This window comes from Hyaena hyaena, unplaced genomic scaffold (genome assembly GCF_003009895.1).
Source record: "Hyaena hyaena isolate Hyena2069 unplaced genomic scaffold, ASM300989v1 scaffold_14, whole genome shotgun sequence".
NCBI classification, from domain to species: domain Eukaryota; kingdom Metazoa; phylum Chordata; class Mammalia; order Carnivora; family Hyaenidae; genus Hyaena; species Hyaena hyaena.
The window spans coordinates 1281387-1301346 of NW_024080646.1; the positions used below are offsets into that span (position 1 = coordinate 1281387).

General features: G+C 35.2%; 1 protein-coding gene across 2 annotated transcripts in view; it reads left to right on the forward strand.

Moving 5' to 3' along the window:
• SS18 (SS18 subunit of BAF chromatin remodeling complex) overlaps positions 1–19960 on the forward strand; it is an 87610-nt gene that overhangs the window by 25589 nt on the left and 42061 nt on the right. For both annotated transcript variants that reach the window (XM_039217981.1, XM_039217991.1), the window contains exons 4-5: positions 14093–14246; positions 18092–18313. In XM_039217981.1, coding sequence (XP_039073912.1) covers positions 14093–14246; positions 18092–18313 — 376 coding nt within the window. The remainder of the gene's footprint in view (positions 1–14092; positions 14247–18091; positions 18314–19960) is intronic.

The following is a 19960-nucleotide window of genomic DNA, read 5'->3' on the forward strand; positions in this document are numbered from 1 at the left end:
TTCCATTTGGATATTCCACAGGTCTCCCATCACAGTGGGGGAAAGACTCCGTTTCCCTGGGCTCCCCCTCTGTTGTTCCCTGTGCTAAAAGAAAAAAAGCCCACAAGCTTGAATTTTTATATTTCCTGTCTCAAGTGAGTAGCATAAACACGGTTCTTTTACTCAGAAATGTTGTGGTCATCTGTGATTGATTCACCTGCTACAGCTAGTTCCCAAGTCTTCCTCTTGTATATCATTTGGTGCTGCACAGTAAGAAGTGTCTAATTAAAATATTTTAGTAGTAAAGACAGAACCAAGACCACAAGTAAAATGTCTTTTAAATTTTGTATTTTTATGAGATTTTATGAGATAAAGGTATCAATCAGATAAATATCTGATTTTGAGGCGAGGAAGACTTCATTGAGAATAAAAGCAAAGGAGGAAACTATAAAGAAGGTACCAATTTTATCCTTTTAAAAATGTTAAAAATAAAATCTTTCATGTGCCAAAAAGCTCAGTAAATGAAATTAAAGACAGCTCAACAGATGGTAATACCACAGTGTAATATATGTTATTTGAGAAATACTGGACATTTCAAATACATTTTCCATAGTAGAAGTGATTAGTTTTGTTGCTGAGTGTTAGGAAAAGTTTCATAAAGGAGGTAACCTTGTATTTTGTAGAGAACTGAATTATTAGAGCACATTCTCTGGATTAGTATAGGGAGCATTTTGCCAATACTATTGCCTGTCCTGTCTTTTCAAAATCTTAGCAAAAATCATATTAACTCTTTGCTGGACAGTATATATGAAATTTAACCACAGTCTAATTGAGTCCATATATGTATAGCAATTGGTTATATGCTGCTATGAGGAATGCAAAAATTTGTGTGTATGTATGTGTATATGTGTGTGTAAATACTTTTTTTTTTGGCAGAACTGTATTATTAAATCAGTGAAAGTAGCTTCCACATGTACTAAATAATGATTTAAAGACTGTCTCTTTGTCATAATTGAAAATAATGTATCTAGCTCACTTCTAAGGAGAAACATTTCTTTGCCATATAATTAAGAAAAGAACGTAAATGTTGGAAATTAAGTAATTCACTCTTATTTACACGGAATAAGTACAGAAAAATATTCGTACAGGGATGTTAATTTAAGCATTGTTTATACTGGCAAAATAAAAACAAACTAGGGAGCTAGTCTTAGGATTGGGGGTAGGTAAAAATATAGCTTATTGGGGTGCCTGGGTGGCTCAGTCGTTAAACATCTGACTTCAGCTCAGGTCATGATCTTACAGTTTGTGAGTTCAAGTCCCACATCAGGTGAGCCCATGCCCTGCTTTAGGTGAGTACGAATTCTGCTTCAGGTGAGCCCTTCTCTCTCTCTCTCTCTCTCTCTCTCTCTCTCTCTCTCTCTCTCTCTCTCTCTCTGCCCCTTGTGGGATTTTCTCTTTCTCTTTCCCGGTCTCTCTGCTTTTTGCTGCTTGTTCACTTGTGCTCTCATTCCCTCTTTCCAAAAAAAAAGTATATGTATATATGTATGTAGGTGAATTCTACCCTCTTAAAGGAGATTGAATTATATGTTGATCAAGAATAATTCCTACAGGGGCACCTGGGTGTTTCAGTTGTAAGCATCTGACTACAGCTCAGGTCATGATATCAGGATTCATGGGTTCGAGCCTGATGTTGGGCTCTGTGCTGACAGCTCAGAGCCTGGAGTCTGCTTCAGATTCTGTGTCTCTGTCTCTCTCTACTCCTTCCCCACTTATATTCTATGTCTCTCTCAAAAATAAATATTAAAAAAAATTTTTTAAAAAAGAATAACTCCTACAGAAGAATGAAAGAAATCACAGAATAGTGTGACTCTACTTGTAAAAACTAAATATATTTTTATATATATGAATTTTTAAGAAGTTTTGGAAGTACGTATATCAGTTTTTTAGCAATGTTTCTTATTTGTATTGTTTCTTAGTGATTACACATTAGTTTTATAATTTATCCAGATTGGTATAAGTGTGAAAATAATAAATTCAAGATTAAACAAATATATACATTCCTGTTTCTCAGCAGATGGTATATTACAACCTTAAGAAAGGCTTAGAGTCCTAAATTCCCATGTTTTGGGAGTGGATTAGTTGTTTTTTTTTGAAGTATATTCCAGAGAATTCTGGTCTGAGAAGAAGGAAATTACTTTATTCTCTAAGATTATATGGGTCTGGAGTGATGGCTCAGCAATTAACCTCATTAAGGTTAGGTGGGCTTAGTTTTTCATAGTGGAGATAGTCCAGTGTTGGGTTTGTTATGGTGGGAATGTTTGCTGTTTCATAAAATAAAGGTTGAGTTTCTGGGGAACCTATTACTGACTGGGGAGTATATTGTTAGTGAGTATATTGTATAATGAGTGAGTCATTCTGGGGCTTAACTCCTTAGGAAGTTTGGAGAATCATCATGCTATGAAAATAAGTGGAAGGCATTATTAGTTATGAAAGTTCAACTGGTCAGATTTTATAATCGGACGAAATTCTGTATGAACTCTCTTATTTGGAGGACAAGATGAGATGACGACTGGTAAGATTATTAAATTGAGGAAATCATTTGGTAAGTTCAAAAGCCCGCATCAGCTCAAGGCTACCCATGATGGTATCCTGACATTTCTTGTGTGAATCATTGAGGAATCAAGGAGATCTTTCTGAACTGTTTCAGATAATGTATAGAGCTCATTTTTGGCGAGACTGACTGACATAGGACTAGGAAGTAAGGCAAATGTTAATACTGATGAGGCTTTTGGATCCATTCTTGGTTGACCAGTCCGACTCTTTCATTTGTGTGTATTGGTCATCGATCAGCTTTTGGCAGTATTTTATACATATGTTTCCTGTTTTTGCATAATTATTTTTAGATCTCCTATTTCTCTGTCATTTTAGTGCCTCCTTGTGGGGAACCATAGTAATGACAGTTATAGAAATGATAGTTATACGGATGAAGGATTATTAACCTAAAAATTGTATCTTACAGTGACATTTTTTATATTTTAAAGAAACAACATAATTTTATAGTCAGAATTGTTTTTAATTTTATAGTAAATCATTTAAGTTTGAGAATTCATTTATTTACTAAATATTAAGTGGCTACTACTGTGTCAGGCAATAGTTAGGTATTTTTTGAAGCATCAGTTAACAAAATGGACAAATATTCCTATTCTCTTGAGTTTTACATTCTAGCAAGCAAGGCAGGCATAATAAATGATTAACTCGTATAGCTCCTTAGAAGATCAGAGCTATGGAAAAGGAAGACATAGGGCAGGGAGAGATGAATGAGGAATGCTGGAGGTGTGGGGTGGAACTTGCAGTATGAGGCAGAGTGGTCAGGAGAACCTCACTCAGAAAGTGACATTTGAGCAAAGACTTTAGGAAGAATGTTTTAGGCAGAGAAAATAAACAGTGGAAAGGTCCTGAAGTGAAACTTGGCCTGGCTTGTTCAAGGAACAACATGAAGTTTATGACTAAAACAGAATAATGTAAGGAAGTTGTTTGGACAAATCCTAATTTGCAAGCTGTTGTAAGGACTTCAGTTTTTCCCTTGAAGTTGGAAACTCTTGGAGGATTTTGAGCAGAAGAGTGAACAGCTATATTTTAATAAGTTCATTCTGCTTACTGTTTAGAAAATTTATGACAGAGGAGCATGGATCAAAGCATGACATCCAGTTAGGAGGCTTTTGCAGTAATCAACATGAGAGATGTGATGGTGGGTCATACCAGGGTGGTAGAGGAGGAGGGGGTAGAAATGCTCAAATTGTAGGTGTGTTTTAAAGGTAGAGTCTAAGGAATATGCCGAAAAATGAATGTGGGGGCCAGAGGATGAGAATAAGAGAGGTGTGAGGGATGACTGCGTGGTTTGCAACAGAGCAGCTGGAATGATGGAATTGCAATCAACTGAGACTCCTGAGTAGAGGGATTTGGGTGAGCGGTGTAGTGGAGATACCCGGGATTTGGTGTTGTAGAATTCAAGTGTGAGATGTCTGATAGACCTCCAAATGGAGATGAGTGTAGAGAGTTAAGCAGTGTTGACAATAAAAATTATTGTGAAAGTTACACAAAAATATTGGTTCCTAATCAAATTTGAAATCCCGCTTATTTCAGAGTAAGTTTTTCATTTAGTGAATATTCTTGAGTACCTCTATTTGATACTAGATGTTTGGGGGCTACATCGATAAGCAAGTATAATCATGGACCCAGTCCTTACAGAACTCAACATGCAGTGTAATAGATGTTAAGTAATGGCACAAACATTTTATTTTTTTAAATTTATTTTTTAAATGTTTTTGTTTTTTGAGAGACTATGAGTGAGGGAGGGGCAGAGAGAGTGGGGGGCAGAGAACTAAAGCAGGCTCTGCGGTGACATCAGAGAGCCTGTTGTGGGACTCACACTCATGAACCATGTGATCATGACCTGAGCCAAAGTCAGATGCTTAACCAACTGGGCCACCGGGGAGCCCCCACAAACATTTTAGACGATAGTTGTAGTAGATGCTATGAAAGAAGGGAATCTAGGACTATAGGAGCAGATAATGAGACCTGACTATTCTGATAGTCAGGGAAGGCTTTCTTGCAAAAGTGACATTTCAGGATAATTCACATAAAATAAGGTTGATTCATTTTAATTGTATAGATAGATGAATTTTGACAAATCTGTGTAATTATCACTACAGTCAGGATAGATGACAGGGGTGCCTGGGTGGCTCAGTTGGTTAAACAAATTTCGGCTCAGGTCATGATCTCATGGTTCATGAGTTGGAGGCCTGCATTGGGCTCTGCACTGTCAGTGGGGTTCTCTCTCTCTTCTTTCTCTGCCCATATCCCTCTTGTGTTCCATCTCTCTCGCTCTCTCAAAGTAAATAAACGTTTAAAAAAAAAGATATATTGGGGCGCCTGGGTGGCTCAGGTGGTTAAGTGTCTGACTTTAGCTCAGGTCATGATCTCAAGCCTTGTGCATTCGAGCCCCATGTTGGGTTCTGTGCTGACACCTCAGAGCCTGGAGCCTGCTTTGGATTCTGTGTCTCCCTCTCTCTCTGCCCCTCCCTCTCTCACATTCTGTCTCTTTCAAAAATAAATAAACTTTAAAAAAAATTTAAAAGATATAGAAGAATGCTATCATCCCAAAAAAGTTTTCTTTTTTGTTCATTTTTTATTGGGTTGTCTTTTTAAAATTATCATTACTGATTTATAGGAGTTCTTTATATATATTCTAGATATAGATCTTTTGTTGGCTATGTACTATTTTCTCCCATTTTTTTAAGTTTTTATTTTATTTTTTATTAAAAATTTTTTTAACATTTATTCATTTTTGAGAGAGATAGAGAGGTAGAGCATGAGTGGGGGAGGGGCAGAAAGAGGGAGACACAGAATCCAAAGCAGGCTCCAGGATCTGAGCTGTAGCACAAAGCCTGATGCAGGGCTTGAATCCACGGACCACAAAATGACCTGAACTGAAGTCAGATGCTTAACCAATGGAGCCACCTAGGTACCTCTTAAGTTTTTATTTTCATACCAGTTAGTTAACATACAGTGTAATACTAGTTTCAAGTATACAATATAGTGATTCCACGACTCCATACCACACCTGGCGCCCACTGCAAGTGCAGCCTTTAACCCTCATCACCTATGTAACCCATCCTCTCACCCACCTCTCTCTGGTAACCATCAGTTTGTTCTCTGTAATTAAGAGTCTGTTTCTAGGTTTGTTTTCTCTCCCCGCCCCCACCCCCCGTGCTCATTTGTTTTGTTTCTTAAATTCCACATATGAGTGAAATCATATTGGGTATTTGTCTTTCTCTGACTGACTTATCTCGCTTACCATTATACTGTCCCAACTCCACCACTGTCGTTGCAATTGGCGAGATTTCTTTCATTTTTTTTTATGGCTGAATAATATTTCATTGTATGTATACACTGCATCTTCTTTATCCATGCATCAATTGATGGACACTTGGGCTGCTTCTGTATCTTGGCTATTGTAAATAAGGCTGTAAACATCAGGGTGCATGTATGTCTGAATTAGTGTTTCTGTATTCTTTGGGTAAATACCCATAGTATTGCAAGATCATAGGGTAGTTCCATTTTTAACCTTTTGGGCAACCTCCATACTCCTTTCCAAAGTGGCTGCACCAGTTTGCATTCCCACTCACAGTACAAGAAGGTTCATTTTCCTCTACATCCTCGCCAACACCTGTTGTTTCTTGTGTTGCTGGTTTTAGCCATTCTGACAGGTGTGAGGTGATACTGCATTGTAGTTTTGATGTGCATTTTCCCCATGATGAGTGATTTTGAGCATCTTTTCATGTGTCTCTTGCCATCTATATATCTTCTTTGGAGAAATGTCTGTTCAGATCTTCTCATTTTTTCATTGGATTATTTGTTTTTTGGGTGTTGAGTTTTATAAATTCCTTATGTATTTTGGATACTAAACCTTCATCAGGTATGTGATTTGCAAATGGCTTCTCTCATTCCATAAGTTGCCTTTTAGTTCTGTTAATTGTTTCCTTCACTTTGCTGTTTTCTCTAATTTTGAAAATTGTCTTTTTATTCTCTTTATAGTTTGTTTATATACCAATTTCTAATTGAAATGAAATTCAATTTATCAACCTTTGTTTTCTTTCTGTATCTTGAGAAATAATTTGATGTGTCAAGGTCATGAAGATACGCTTATGTTTTCTTCTAAAACCATGATCCATTGCAAATTAAATTTGTGTATGATCTGAGCCTAAGAGTCAAAGTTCATTTTTGTTCATATAATACTCAATTGATACAGTACCATTTATTGAAAATATCCTTTTTTACCCATTGAATATAAGTTGTTTTGTTGTAAGTAAGGTGACTGTATGTGTGGATCTATTTCTCACTTCTGTTGGTGTATTTATCCTTACACCAACAACATACCTCAATTAGTATAGTAGTTTGTGGAGTGTCCTGACTATTCTAATTCCTCTGCATTTCCATATAAATTCTAGTATCAGCTTGTGAATTTTCTTCAAAAATCCTGGGATTTTTTAATGAGATTGCATGGAATTTCTAGGTCAGCATTGGGGAAACTGGTATCTTCGCTATATTGAGCCTTCTAGTCAATAAAAATGGTATATCCCTCCATTTAGTAAGTTGTTTAATTTCTTTCAGCAGTGTTGTAGTGTAGAGCTATTGCACATCTTGTTAGATTCCTTCCTAGTTATTCAGTTTTTTGATGCTGTTATATATGTTGTTATTTTTTTAAAGGTCATTTTCCAGTTGTTTTTTGGAAATATATAGAAATACAGTTGATTTTTTATATATTATTCTTGTGTACAGTTCTCTCTAATAATTTGTTATAGATTCTCGTGGTTTTCTGTGCACTCAAACATGTCATATGCAAATAATGACTATGCTTTTCCCAATTTTTTTTACTTTTTTTCTTTTTACTTTATTTCTATTCATAATACTCTTGTTTTGTTTATGGGTTTATTTAGTATGTTGAACAGATATGGTGTTAATGGAAAGTCTTGTCTTATTCCTGAATTCAAAGAGAAAGAATCCAATATTTCATCAGTAAGATAGTATTAGCTATAAGTTTTTTGTAAAAATTAAACTTAATTGGATTAAGGATGCTCCTCTACTCTTAATTTTTAAAAGTTTATATTATGAGTAGGTGTTGATGTTATCAAATAATATTCCTTTATATATTGAGATAATTATATAGAATTTATTTTGGTAATTTGGTGAGTACAGAGATTAAATTCCAGAAGTTAAATCAGCTTGTACTCTTGGAATAAACTCCATTGGTTATATAGTATATCATCTTTTTAATACAGTCTGATTTAGCTTGCTAAAATTTCGTTAGGATTTTTGTTCATGAGAAAGCTTGGCTTGTAGATGTCTTTCTAATAATGTCCCTGTTGGGTTTTGATATCAGAGTTTTGGGTTTGGTGACCTCATAAAAGAATTGGGAATTGTTCTCCTTTTTGTGTTCTCTGGAAGAATGCATATGATTTGTTTAGTTTTGTACCCATTTGTGTTATTTCCCTCATTGTACTACTTTGGGTTTGATATGCTGTGTTTTCCTAGCTGATTGAAGTGGAAGCTTATATCGTTAATTTTTTACTTTTCTTAAGTAAGCATTATAAATATGTATTTTAAAGCTATAAATTGTCTCTTTAGGATAGCCTTAGCTGCATCTCATAGATTTTGATGTTGTATTTTCATTATTGTTCCGTTAAATATATTTTTAAATTTTTATTGTGATTTCTTCATCGGGTAATAGGTTATTAGATTTCTGTTACTGATTTCTGGTTCATTTCCACTGTGCTCAGAAAACATACTCTATATTGTTTCAGTTCTTTGTTATTTGTTGACTTGCTCTATGGCCCACGATATGGTCTAGTTTGGTCGATGTTATGAGTACTGGGAAGAATGTGTGTTATGCAGTTGCCGTGTGTGTTAGTGTACGTATACTGGTTACATTGAGTTATTAACAGTGATTTCACATCTTTTATATTTTTAGGGTTTTTCGTTTTTGTTTTAGTTTCATTGTTCTACCAATTACTAGAAGTGTATTAAAATCAAACCATTATTATGGGTTATTCTGTTATTCCTTTTGGTTCTGTTAACTTTTGCTTTATAGACTTTGAAACTGTGTTATGAGATGTATACAGATGTATGATTGTTACATATTTCTGTTGGACTGATCATCTTATAATAAAGTATTCCTCTAGTGTTTCTAGTAGTGTTTTTTGATTTAAGTCAACTGTCTGATATAAATATAGTGACATCACCATACTTTTACTAGTGTTTGCATAGTATCTTTTTCTTTTAACATGTATATGTCCTTAAAGTGGATCTTTTGTAAACAGAATATAGTTGGGTGTTTTAAAAATTCAGTCTGATGATATTTGTTATCTAAGTGAAATGTTGGATCCAGATACATGTAATGCAGAACATGATATAATAGGATTTGAGAATATCAGCCTGGTATTAACTTTCTATTCGTCTCTTCTTGCCTCTCTTTGAACTAATCAGGCATTATTTTTCCCTCTCCACTAGTTTTTTAGCTGTACTTTCTTATGTGTGTATGCATTTTTAAGTAGTTGCATACGAGATTACAATGTACATTTTTTGTTTATTAGGTTCCAGTCTAAATTTGTACTTTTAGCACTTGCTGAAAATGCAAGAGACTTATAACAGTGTACTTGATTTATTCCTTTTTGTGTTTGTCTTTTGTGTCCTGTCATATATTTTATACTTTTATGTCTGTTTAAACCATGTCAGTCATTGTTGCAATTATTCTAAATATCAATATTAATTTATATTTGTCTAAACATTTACCTTTCTGGTTCTCTGCATTAAGTCCTCTAGTTCTGTGCTTCCATATGAGGTTATTTTCCTGTAGCTTGATGAATTTCCTTCATTTGTAAAAAGTTCTCTCAGGTTTTGTTTATTTGAAACTCTTATTAATGCATCTTCATGTCAAGATATTTTCTCTTATAGAACTCTAGGTTGGTTGCTGTATTTTATTTTCTTGCTTTGTCTTAGCAATCTACAGATGTCATTTTATTATCATCTATTTGTTATTTCTGATTTTAAAAAAACCAAAAACTTTGTTAGTCTTATCCTTCTTTCCCCTGAAGATTATGTGTCTTATTTTTTCTGACAACTTTTAAGATTTTCTCTGCCTTTGGTTTTTAAGACTTTGACTCAGGTATAGTTTTCTTCATACTCTGGTGAGGTTTATAGAATTTTGTATGTTTGCCTAGAGACTCATGTGTTAGGGGTGCCTGGGTGGCTCAGTAGGTTAAGTGTCCAACTTCAGCTCAGGTCATGATCACACGGTTTGTGAGTTTGAGCCCTGCGTCGGGCTCTGTGCTGACAGCTAGCTCAGAGGCTGTAGCCTGCTTCAGATTCCGTATCTCCCTCTCTCTCTGACCCTCCCCTGCTCACACACTCTCTCTCTCAGAAATAAAACATTATGAAAAAAAATTAAAAAAGAAAAAAGAGACTCAAGTTAGCTTTGGAAAATTTTTGATGAGTATTTTTCAAATATTGCCTATGATTCATCTACTCTGCTTTCCTAACTCTAGTTAGATGTGTATTAAACCTTTGTAGCATGTTGTACATGTCTTTATGCTTTTATTTTTTTAATGTTCTTTATGTTTCTTGGTGTGTCATTTTTGCTGTTTCTAAACTAGTGAGTTCTTAATTTCATTGATTGTATATTCCAGTTCTGGAATTTCCATTTGACTCTTCCAAGAATTCTGGTACTTTGCTGAAATTCTGCATCTATCCTTTTTATTTTTTTAACCGCTGAACATTTCAATCAGTTAATTTAAGGTCTTTCAGATAACTCGAAAATATGAATAACCTGAGTGTTTTTGTCTGTGTTCTGTTATTTCTTTTAATAGTTCTTTATTTATAAACATTTGAGCTAAAATTCACATAACATGAAATTCACTATTTTAACCTTTTAGAGTTTACAATTCATAGGTTTTTAGTATATTCATAGTGCTTTCCGACTAATCACCACTATCTAATTCCAAAAACATTTCCATCAACTCAAAAAGAAACCTCATAATTACGTGCATTCAATCCCAGTTTTCCCTCTGTCCATTCCCTCGTAATATCTAATTAGTCTATATTCTTTCTCTCTGGATTTACCTATTCTGGATATCTCATATAAATGAAATTATACAACGTGTGGCCTTTTGAGTCTGACCCCTTTGACTTAGTATAATGTTTTCAAGATTCATCTATGTCATACTATGTTGAAATATTGATTACTTCATTTCATTTGTGGCTGATTAATATTCCATTGTATGAATGTTTTTATTTATCCATCGGTTGATAGACGTTTGAGGACTTTTTTCCCTGGTTTTTGGCTGTTATGAATAATGCTACCATGACATTTGTGTGCAAGTTATGTGTGAATGCATGTCGTCAGTTCTCTTGGGTCTGTACCTCTGGTACAGAGCAATTGCTATGTCATACGGTAACTCTATGTTTAACTTTTTGAGGAACTGCCAAATTGTGTTCCACAGTGGCTGCGCCCCTTACAGTCCTGCCAGCATGTATGAGTTTCCTTTTTTCCACAGTCTTGCCAACCCTTGTTACTTTCTGTAGTTTTTAGAAAATTATTATAGCCATCCTAATGAGTATTGTCTGTTTATTCTTGTTCTTGGAATGCTTTGTAACTTTTCACTGAATGGCAGACTTAATGAATGAACAATTGTACAGGCTCACCTTGGTGGTTATTTTCCTCCAAAGAGAGTTAAGTTTTCCTTTGGAAGGTGAAATACTAGAGTACCTTGAGAGGGTACCTTGAGTACTCAACGTTGACTATAAGATTTGTTAGGGCTGAAAAATTTCTCTTTTGACCTTAATCTAAGAAAAGCCTTTTGTGAAGTCTCAACAGAGAGCTTCAGTTGTTTGTTTCAAAGGCCTTTGTAACTTGGTAGGGACTACTTCCAGTCTTTGTTTCCCTAGCCCTGTGCAGGAGCAGAAATTTCTGCTCAGTTCTTCAGCCTCTTAACTGCTGTTTTATGCTAGTTTTTGTGAGTTTTCATCCTTTCTGTGGTTCCTCTACTCGGGGATTTTGTTCTTCAGGTTCTAGCTTTCTGATAGTGTGGAATGCTGCCTTCTCCTCAGGCCAGGAGGGCTGCTGCTTCTGCTCAGGCTGTTTTCTTGTTACACAGCTAAGTTAAGGAAAAAGCCACGGTGTTTAGGGAGCTGATTTTCTGTGCTTCACTTCTCTCAAGAGTCGTAGCCCTTACTGTTTCTCTCTGTGCAGATTGCTCTTCAGTGCTTTTGAACAATTATTACATTTGTGTAGATTTTATAATTTTTATTGGCAGATGGGTTAGTTTGATACAAGCCACTCTATTATGATGGGAGCCATGAATACTGATGTTGCACTGGGTGTATCACAAGAAAGTGAAAAAGCTGATTGAGAGTGAGAACATAAATTTTCAGCAAAAAATTTGAAGAATATAGAAGGCAGGATTTTTATTTTTAAATGAGAAGAGGGTCATAGTCAGCCATGTGTGAAGGATAGTAAAGGATCATTTCAAAGTAAGAGGTGACACTGAGTTGATGCTTGGTAATTTTGTAAAATACTGAACAAGGTCATTAGTGTTTAAAGAATCCAAAGTGGATAAAGAATTTAAAATGAGTGTTGAAGAAAAATATTTAATAAAGAGCAGTTATTTTCTGGATTTGATAGTAAAGGGACTAAGACTGTGAATTCTATTTATTTGTTTGTTTAAATTTTTTTTTTAAATTTTTATTTATTTTAGGAAGAGAGAGAGGGAGCATGAATGGGGGAGAGGAGCAGAAGGAGAGAATCTTAGGCAGGTTCCGTGCTCAGCACTAAGCCTGATGTGGGGCCCCATCCTGGGCCTGATCCCACAACCCTGGGATCATGACCTAAGCTGAAATTAAGAGTTGGTTGCTCAACTGACTGAGCCATCCAGATGCCCCAAGATTGTGAATTTTATTTTATTTTATTTTATTTTTTTAATGTTTTTTATTTATTTCTGAGAGAGAGACGGCGTGAGTAAGGGAGGATGAGAGAGAGAGGGAGACACCGATTTCGAAACAGGCTCCAGGCTCTGAGCTAGCTGTCCACTGTTAGCTAGCTGTCAGCACAGAGCTTGATGTTCGAACCCAGGAACTGTGAGATCATGACTTGAGCTGAAGTCAGACGCCCAACCGACTGAGCCACCCAGGCGCCCCAAGACTGAATTTTAAATGGGTGCTATTAGAGTTGTACTTGGTTATTTGTGTAAATGTTAGTGATTATTAAATGGTTGGCAATATGAGTATTTACATGTGATGACTAAAAGACAATGTTTATTTATTAAGGGTATCAAAGAGGATAGTGGTCACAAAACCGAGATGGTACAGAAACAGTAACTAACTAGCCATGTAAAAATGTGGGAGGAAAGGGCACCTAGTTGTTAGTTATTGAATGTCCAACTCTTGGTATGGGCTTAGGTCATGATCTCACGGTTTGTGGGATCAAGCGCTGTGTTGGGCTCTGTGCTAACTGTACGGAGCCTGCTTGGGATTCTGTGTCTCTCTTTCTTTCTGCCCCTCCCCGCTTGCACTCTCTCTCAAAATAAATCAGTAATCTTAAAAAAAGTGGGAGGAAGAGAATGACTGAAATTATAGGAGTCGACCTTATGTTTTTGGAACATGGAGAGATAGAGAAGGATGGCAGAAGTAGATCTGCAAAGCATAGTGTCTCCTTCTCCTCCTGTAGGGTTAACAATGGGGATTGGGAAAGAAACTAACCATTTACTTTCTTCACCAATGTATCCCCAAGAAGGGAACCAGGTGTTGCAGACCACCTTGTATCTGTGTTGTTCCTTTCGCCCTTTTGTGAACTCTCAAGGTTAGTCAGTGATTTTCTTCACACTTTCATTAGGAAATTTGCCAAAGGCATCCTTTTGAGGCAGCTGTCTCTGTACCCTTGGAGGCCATCAGTAATGTTTCTGATCTATAGGAGTCGTCGGCCAAAAACGTTGGACTGAACTGAGTCTTTGCGGCTTATAACATTCCTTTGCCAAAATGTATTTCCCCCTCAAACAGTACAAAGTATATCATATTTTAGGGCTTCTTGTCCTTTTATAATTTTTGTTACTGTATCTTTTCAGGTAAAATCCATCATTAATAGTAAATATGTCTAAATGTATTAATAATGAAAGAATACTTAATTTTTAAACCATCGTTTAAATAACAACAGTGGACACATTAAAATCCTTGTATATAAAAAATGTGAATTTTTGTATATAATGTTTAAAAAACTTATTTTCATTATTGAGGTTTTATAAAGTAAAATATACTTTAATTGTGGAGTTCTTTTGGTCTGAGGTGGTCAGAAGATATCTTTACACTAATGATCTTATTATTAGGTTTGGGGGTCATATTAAATTGGATGTAAATAATTAGTCCATGATTAAAATGCATTAGAATAAGTTGAGATGTATTTGTGTTTTGGTTCCTATTTAGTTTAATAATACAGGCAACTGTTACATGCATCTTTAATATATTAGTCTAACTGTTTCTCTTGTTTTACTAAACTGTCTTCTTTCAGCCACCCACACAGAATATGCCTATGGGTCCTGGAGGGATGAATCAGAGCGGCCCTCCCCCACCTCCACGCTCTCACAACATGCCTTCAGATGGAATGGTAGGTGGGGGTCCTCCTGCACCACACATGCAGAACCAGATGAACGGCCAGATGCCTGGTAAGTTTTTCTCCTCTAAGACATTAACACCAGAGTTGCTTAGCAACTGAAACGACATGGGGGCTCAAGGGATACTAGATTGTTGATGACAAAACTGCTTTGAATGCCCCCGAGTACAAGCTCTCTTAGAGTTTGTTAGCTACAGAGCTACGTGACCTGTATTCAGTGTTTATCAGGCTGCCCTTGGGCTTTGATGTAGCTGACACACAGCATTCCTCTGATGAACAGAACTGGCTAAATTTAGTCTGTCTGAAACTATGCAATACAGCTGGCTTTAGAAGCTTTTTGGAAAAAAAGGCATTGCGCCATGACTTAAGAATTAAAATCTCTTTATAGATTATAAAGGTATTATAACATTTCCTTGGGTTTGGTATTTACCTAAAAATTTACTGGTCTCAGAAACAGTATTGCTGGAAAAAACACACAAGGAAAAGAAAGAAAACAATCTGTAAAGTGCTAATGTAATATATTTAGTATTTCCTCATTGATAGTGTTGAAGCTGAGTATAAATTTTTATGGATATATATATTTATAGTATAATATAAATATAGAAATTGATAATAAAGCAAATTTAAAGGAAAAATAATTTCAGATGTTTTAGGTAATGAGTCATTCCTTTTACTATTTTTCCATTTTAAGTTTGGAGCCATTTAGAATATCTTCCAGGCCATTGGATGCTTAATTAAAAGTTACCTTTTGTTGGTTTGAGCTTTTAATCTGAAAAGTATTAAACTCTTTTGTCTTTGCAACAACAGCTACAACCCATACCCATAATTCTTGGTGGGTTGTTTTCTTCATTTAATTTGAGAATATTTTTACTTTCTGAAGACAAAGGCTATTTCATTAACAAAGTATTGTACAGATAGCAATAATGAAAGTAAGTGAAATAGCAGAGCAATTCATTTTTAAAATAGGTAATTAGCATTTTTAGGATAGTGTTGTCTTAACTGATTGTGTTGATTGGTAGCACTGGTGTCTAGGGATGATGGGTGTAGAAAGTGAAGTAAAGGAGAACACAGAGCCAGAGAAGCCAGATAGGCTGGTTTATACAAGATGGATGTGCGAGTGATCGATTGTGTAGAAGGGTGATGCTGTTTCGGTGGCTGTCTTCTCTTTCCTTCAGGGGCTTGCCACAATCCACAGCCCCCATGACCCACACCCTGAGGGGGTGGGAATAAAGACCTAACTACATGTTAGGCTGTAGTCAAGAGGAAGCTTCTGGTGAATCCACATTTAGTTCATCAGAACCTGTTTTTAGAACTGGAAGGGCAGTGCGAGTTAGGAGTTTTGTGACTTTTTATGGTCGTACTGTTAATTAGAATTTTGACTTCTCGATATAAATTCAAGCTTAAGAGCAGAGAAGCACTTGAGCAGCAGTGTAATTATTGTTAACATGACATTTGGGTTTTTGTATATGGCTATCAGGAGTAGTTATATTCTTTATTAACCAGAGATTTTTCACTTAGTTATGACATAGGTTGTCCAGAACACTGTAGAGCTTCCAAAACAGGTCTCTTATAGAGAGTTCGAGTTAGATGTAGGAGAAATTGAAGTCCAGTTACTTTTGTTTCCTTTATTTCCTTAATAGAGCTTAGCCAACCTTTTTACAAACACAAATTTGTATCTAGGCTTTCAGTTTTCCTATTTTTGTTTTGTTTTTTATTATTTTGTAAATCTAAGTCATAGAGCTACGTAAATGCTCTTTGATCTTGGTCAGATAACCTGTTTCAGATTCCTTTTTAAAAATGTTTAACTGATTTGAAAAAAATCAGATAATGTATGTCTCTGGTACCAAAATCAAAAGGTCCCAAAGGATATACAGCCCCTACCTCCATATTCTTTGTTCCAGAGACTCACTGTGTCTAACACATACGCATATGCACATTCCTTTTTCTTTTGTCTTATTCTCTTAAAAAAATACAAGTGATGGCATATATTATGTAGTATTATATATAATATTTTTCCCTCTTAAAAGATATATCTTAGAGGCTATAAGTATATAAAGATATTTTGGAGACCGCTCAGTACCTAAAGAGCTGCCTCATGCTTTTGGTGGCTGTTATTTCATTTGTTTTCATGGATGCCCCTAATTTATTTGAACTGTTCCCTTATAATGAAATACAGCCTATGTCTAATCTTCTGGTATTAAAAATTATGCTGATATGAATATGCCTGTAAAATGGAAGTAAATAAGTAAACAAGTGAATAAACACATACGCAGTTTTACATTCATGTACAGATACACACGAAAACTTGTATATTTACAGGATAAAGTCCTAGAAGTGCATTTGCTGTGTAAAAGATATATGCATTTTAAAATATGGCAGTTATTGCCTGGGTGGCTCAGTCTCAGTTGAACATTCGGTTTTGGCTCAGGTCATGATCCCAAGGCCTGTGAGTTCTGAGTTCAAGCCCTACGTTGGGCTCTGTGCTGACAGCTTAGAGCCTGGAGCCTGCTTCAGATTCTATGTTTCCTTCTCTCTCTGCCCCTTCCCATTCACAATCTGTCTCTGTCTCAATCTCAAAAGTAAATAAACATTTAAAAAAGTTAAATAAAATATGGTAGTTATTGCCAAGTTGACCTATGTAAAAATAGTACTTATTTATATATTTATATACCACAACAATGTATGAAATTACTTTTCTTCATAGATCAAAATTTTGGGTCTTTGGAACTTAAAAAGTGAAACAAAAGGTCTCATAATTTTTATTTGCCTTTTTATAAATGAAGCAGGCAGTCCTCTCATATTTATGTCCCTTTGGTAGTTTTTGTGTGTACTGATCATTCCTGTCCCTTGCCATTTCTTTTACTGCTGGTGGTCTTTTACTTACTTTGTATGTTAACGTAATTAGTTTAGTCTGTGATATGTCTTGTAAATAATTTTTTCCTACTTTTTATTACTTAATTTAGTTTTGTCTGGTTTGGTCATACTTAGTCTAGTTTATCAGTTTTTTATGGCTTTGGGTTTTCTGGCATATAAGAAGGCCCTTCCACTTCAAGAATATTTTTAAAGTTCTTTTTAAACATTTTTATGTTTTTTCCCCATTTTCTTTTTTAATGTTTAATTTTTTTATTCATCTGGAACTACTTTTGGAGGAAGGAATGTGGTAGGACTTTTCCAGATGGCTACTAATTTGCCACACTTCTTATTGAATTATCTTTCTTCTCCCCACTGATATTTAATTTCACCACTATTAGCATTTACAAAATTAGAAATTTGGGTGTGTCTTTAGACTCTGCTCTGGGTCCATTGATCTGTTAATTCATTTATATGCCAGTAGTAAACACTTTTCATTACTCCAGCTTTAGGGACACCTGGGTGGCTCAGTCTGCTAAGTGTCTTGATGCTTGATTTTGGCTCAGGTTATGATTTCACGATTCATGAGCTTGAGCCCTGCATCGAGCTCTGTGCTCTTAGGGCAGAGCCTGCGTGGGATTCCCTCTCTCTCTGCCCCTACCCCGCTCATGCACACATGCTCTCTCTCAAAATAAACTAAAAAATAAATAAATAAAAATAAAAAAAATTACTTAAGCCTTGTATGTTTTGCTCTCATAAAGCTCTTTGTTTTGCTCTCTTAAAAGCATCATTGCTTTTCTTTTTCAGAATATTGCTGGCTTTTAAAAGCATTAGTTTCTTAATCTATAAAGTGGGAATACGCTCTGCCTCACAGTATTTGCCCTCATTCATGTAATGCATTTACTTCGTTTACTATTGATTAAATAACTCAAGTTTTTGTTTGGTATTATTATGGTATGCAAGAGAAAATATAAAGCTCTTTAAAATACTTTTTAATAGACCATCTGTTTAACTTTCATATTTGGTTTTAACCACTTTTCTTCAAAGGGCCTAACCATATGCCTATTCAGGGACCAGGACCCAATCAACTCAATATGACAAACAGTTCCATGAACATGCCTTCAAGTAGCCATGGATCCATGGGAGGTTACAACCATTCTGTGCCATCATCACAGAGTGTGCCAGTACAGAATCAGATGACGATGAGTCAAGGGCAACCAATAGGAAGCTATGGCCCCAGACCAAATATGAATATGCAACCAAACCAAGGTAAATAAGCTTGATGTCCTTCTCTACTAGAATGCTGTGTTAGCCTTTGAAAGTAAAATAGTTTTTTCAAGTTGGTAGCTGATTCATGAAAATAAAAGTTGAAAGTAAATAGTAGTCATTCTCATAAAAAAGGAACGTTGAACTTGAAACCCGTTTAAAATATTTTTTTTGCATTTAGAAGTTAAATTGCTTAATTTAGCTTTTAAGCTTATTTATTGTTTTTGTCTTTTGGACAGTTCACTTGAGATTCTTGTGTTTTAATTTAAAAAAATTTTTTAAGTTAATAATGAATAACTAAACATTTGAATTACAGCTAGAAGGTTGAGAAAATATAATTTTATCTTAGCAAATATAAGCTCTTAAAAAACTTTTACTCTGGTTTATTTTACTTATCAAGGATTCATTATTAATTTATATGAATTTCTCTTGATTTTTATGAATGTTTTCAGATGTGTGTTTTAGCATTAAGAGGTAATTTTAACATTATTATATAACATATTTATAACATATTGTTAGAGTGTTCACTAGAGATAGTGTTGTATTCTTCTATTTTTAGAATGGGGTGAAGTCTATTAAAGTTTATTACCAATCTCAGAGAATGAAATTATTATCATGTTTCTTTTTTAAGTATTCTTATGAATAATAACTAAAAAACCAGTAAGTGGCGCTCTGTTCTGCTAGTTGCCTGTTAAAACATTTGGCATATTGCCAGCCTAAAGTTATTTCAGTTGTTGCAAAATGTGAGGTTAAGAGTATAAGATAGAATTCATATTTGCAATAAAATTTTCTAGATTTGGATTTTGAAAAACAAATTACTAAAGTGCAGCCAGATAAAGGGAGTTAAGGTTAATTTGTTGATAATGATTTATGATGAAATAACATATTCTAACATTTATTCTAACATTTAAATAGTAATAGAGAAATTTTTATATTTTTGATGAGATACACTGGAAAACAGAGAGCCAATACAATAAATTGTTAGTGTAGCTTCACGAAGGAGGCACTTGCTCCATTCCCCCCTACTCCAAGTTGTTTAGTGCCCATGATAGAATTTCTATTTTATAAAATTAGGCCAATTAAAGGTTCAGAGTAACAGCAAGATCCAGTCAGTGGAAGCTCAGAAGGGATTTCAGAGGTTTCTCTATGCATTTTGGTTACCAGGAGAGAGCATTCTCACAGCAACTACAGTGATGATGGCACACCACTTAGAAACTGCAATTAAGAAAAGGGTAGGGTGTGTGCAGGAATGGATGTTGCTGTAAGATTTGAAGAACAAAAAAGTAATATATGCAGCAATGTGCATGTAGAAAATAGTAACATTTTTGGAGAAAGAAATTGAGGTGTTTATAGGAATTTTCTGTTCTAAACTTAGGGACCATTATTTATTTGTTAATTTATTTAAAAATTTTTTTAGTGTTTATTTTTGAGAGAAAGACAGAGAGACATCATGCGAGTTGAGGAGGGGCAGAGAGAGAAGGAGATACAGAATCTGAAGCAGGCTCCCTCCAGGCTCTGAGCTGTGTGCATAGAGCCCAGTGCGGGGCTCAAACTCCTGAACTGTGAGACCATGACCTGAGCTGAAGTCAGATGCTCAACCAACTGAACCATTCAGGCACCCCTTTTATTTATTTTTTTGAGACTGAGAGG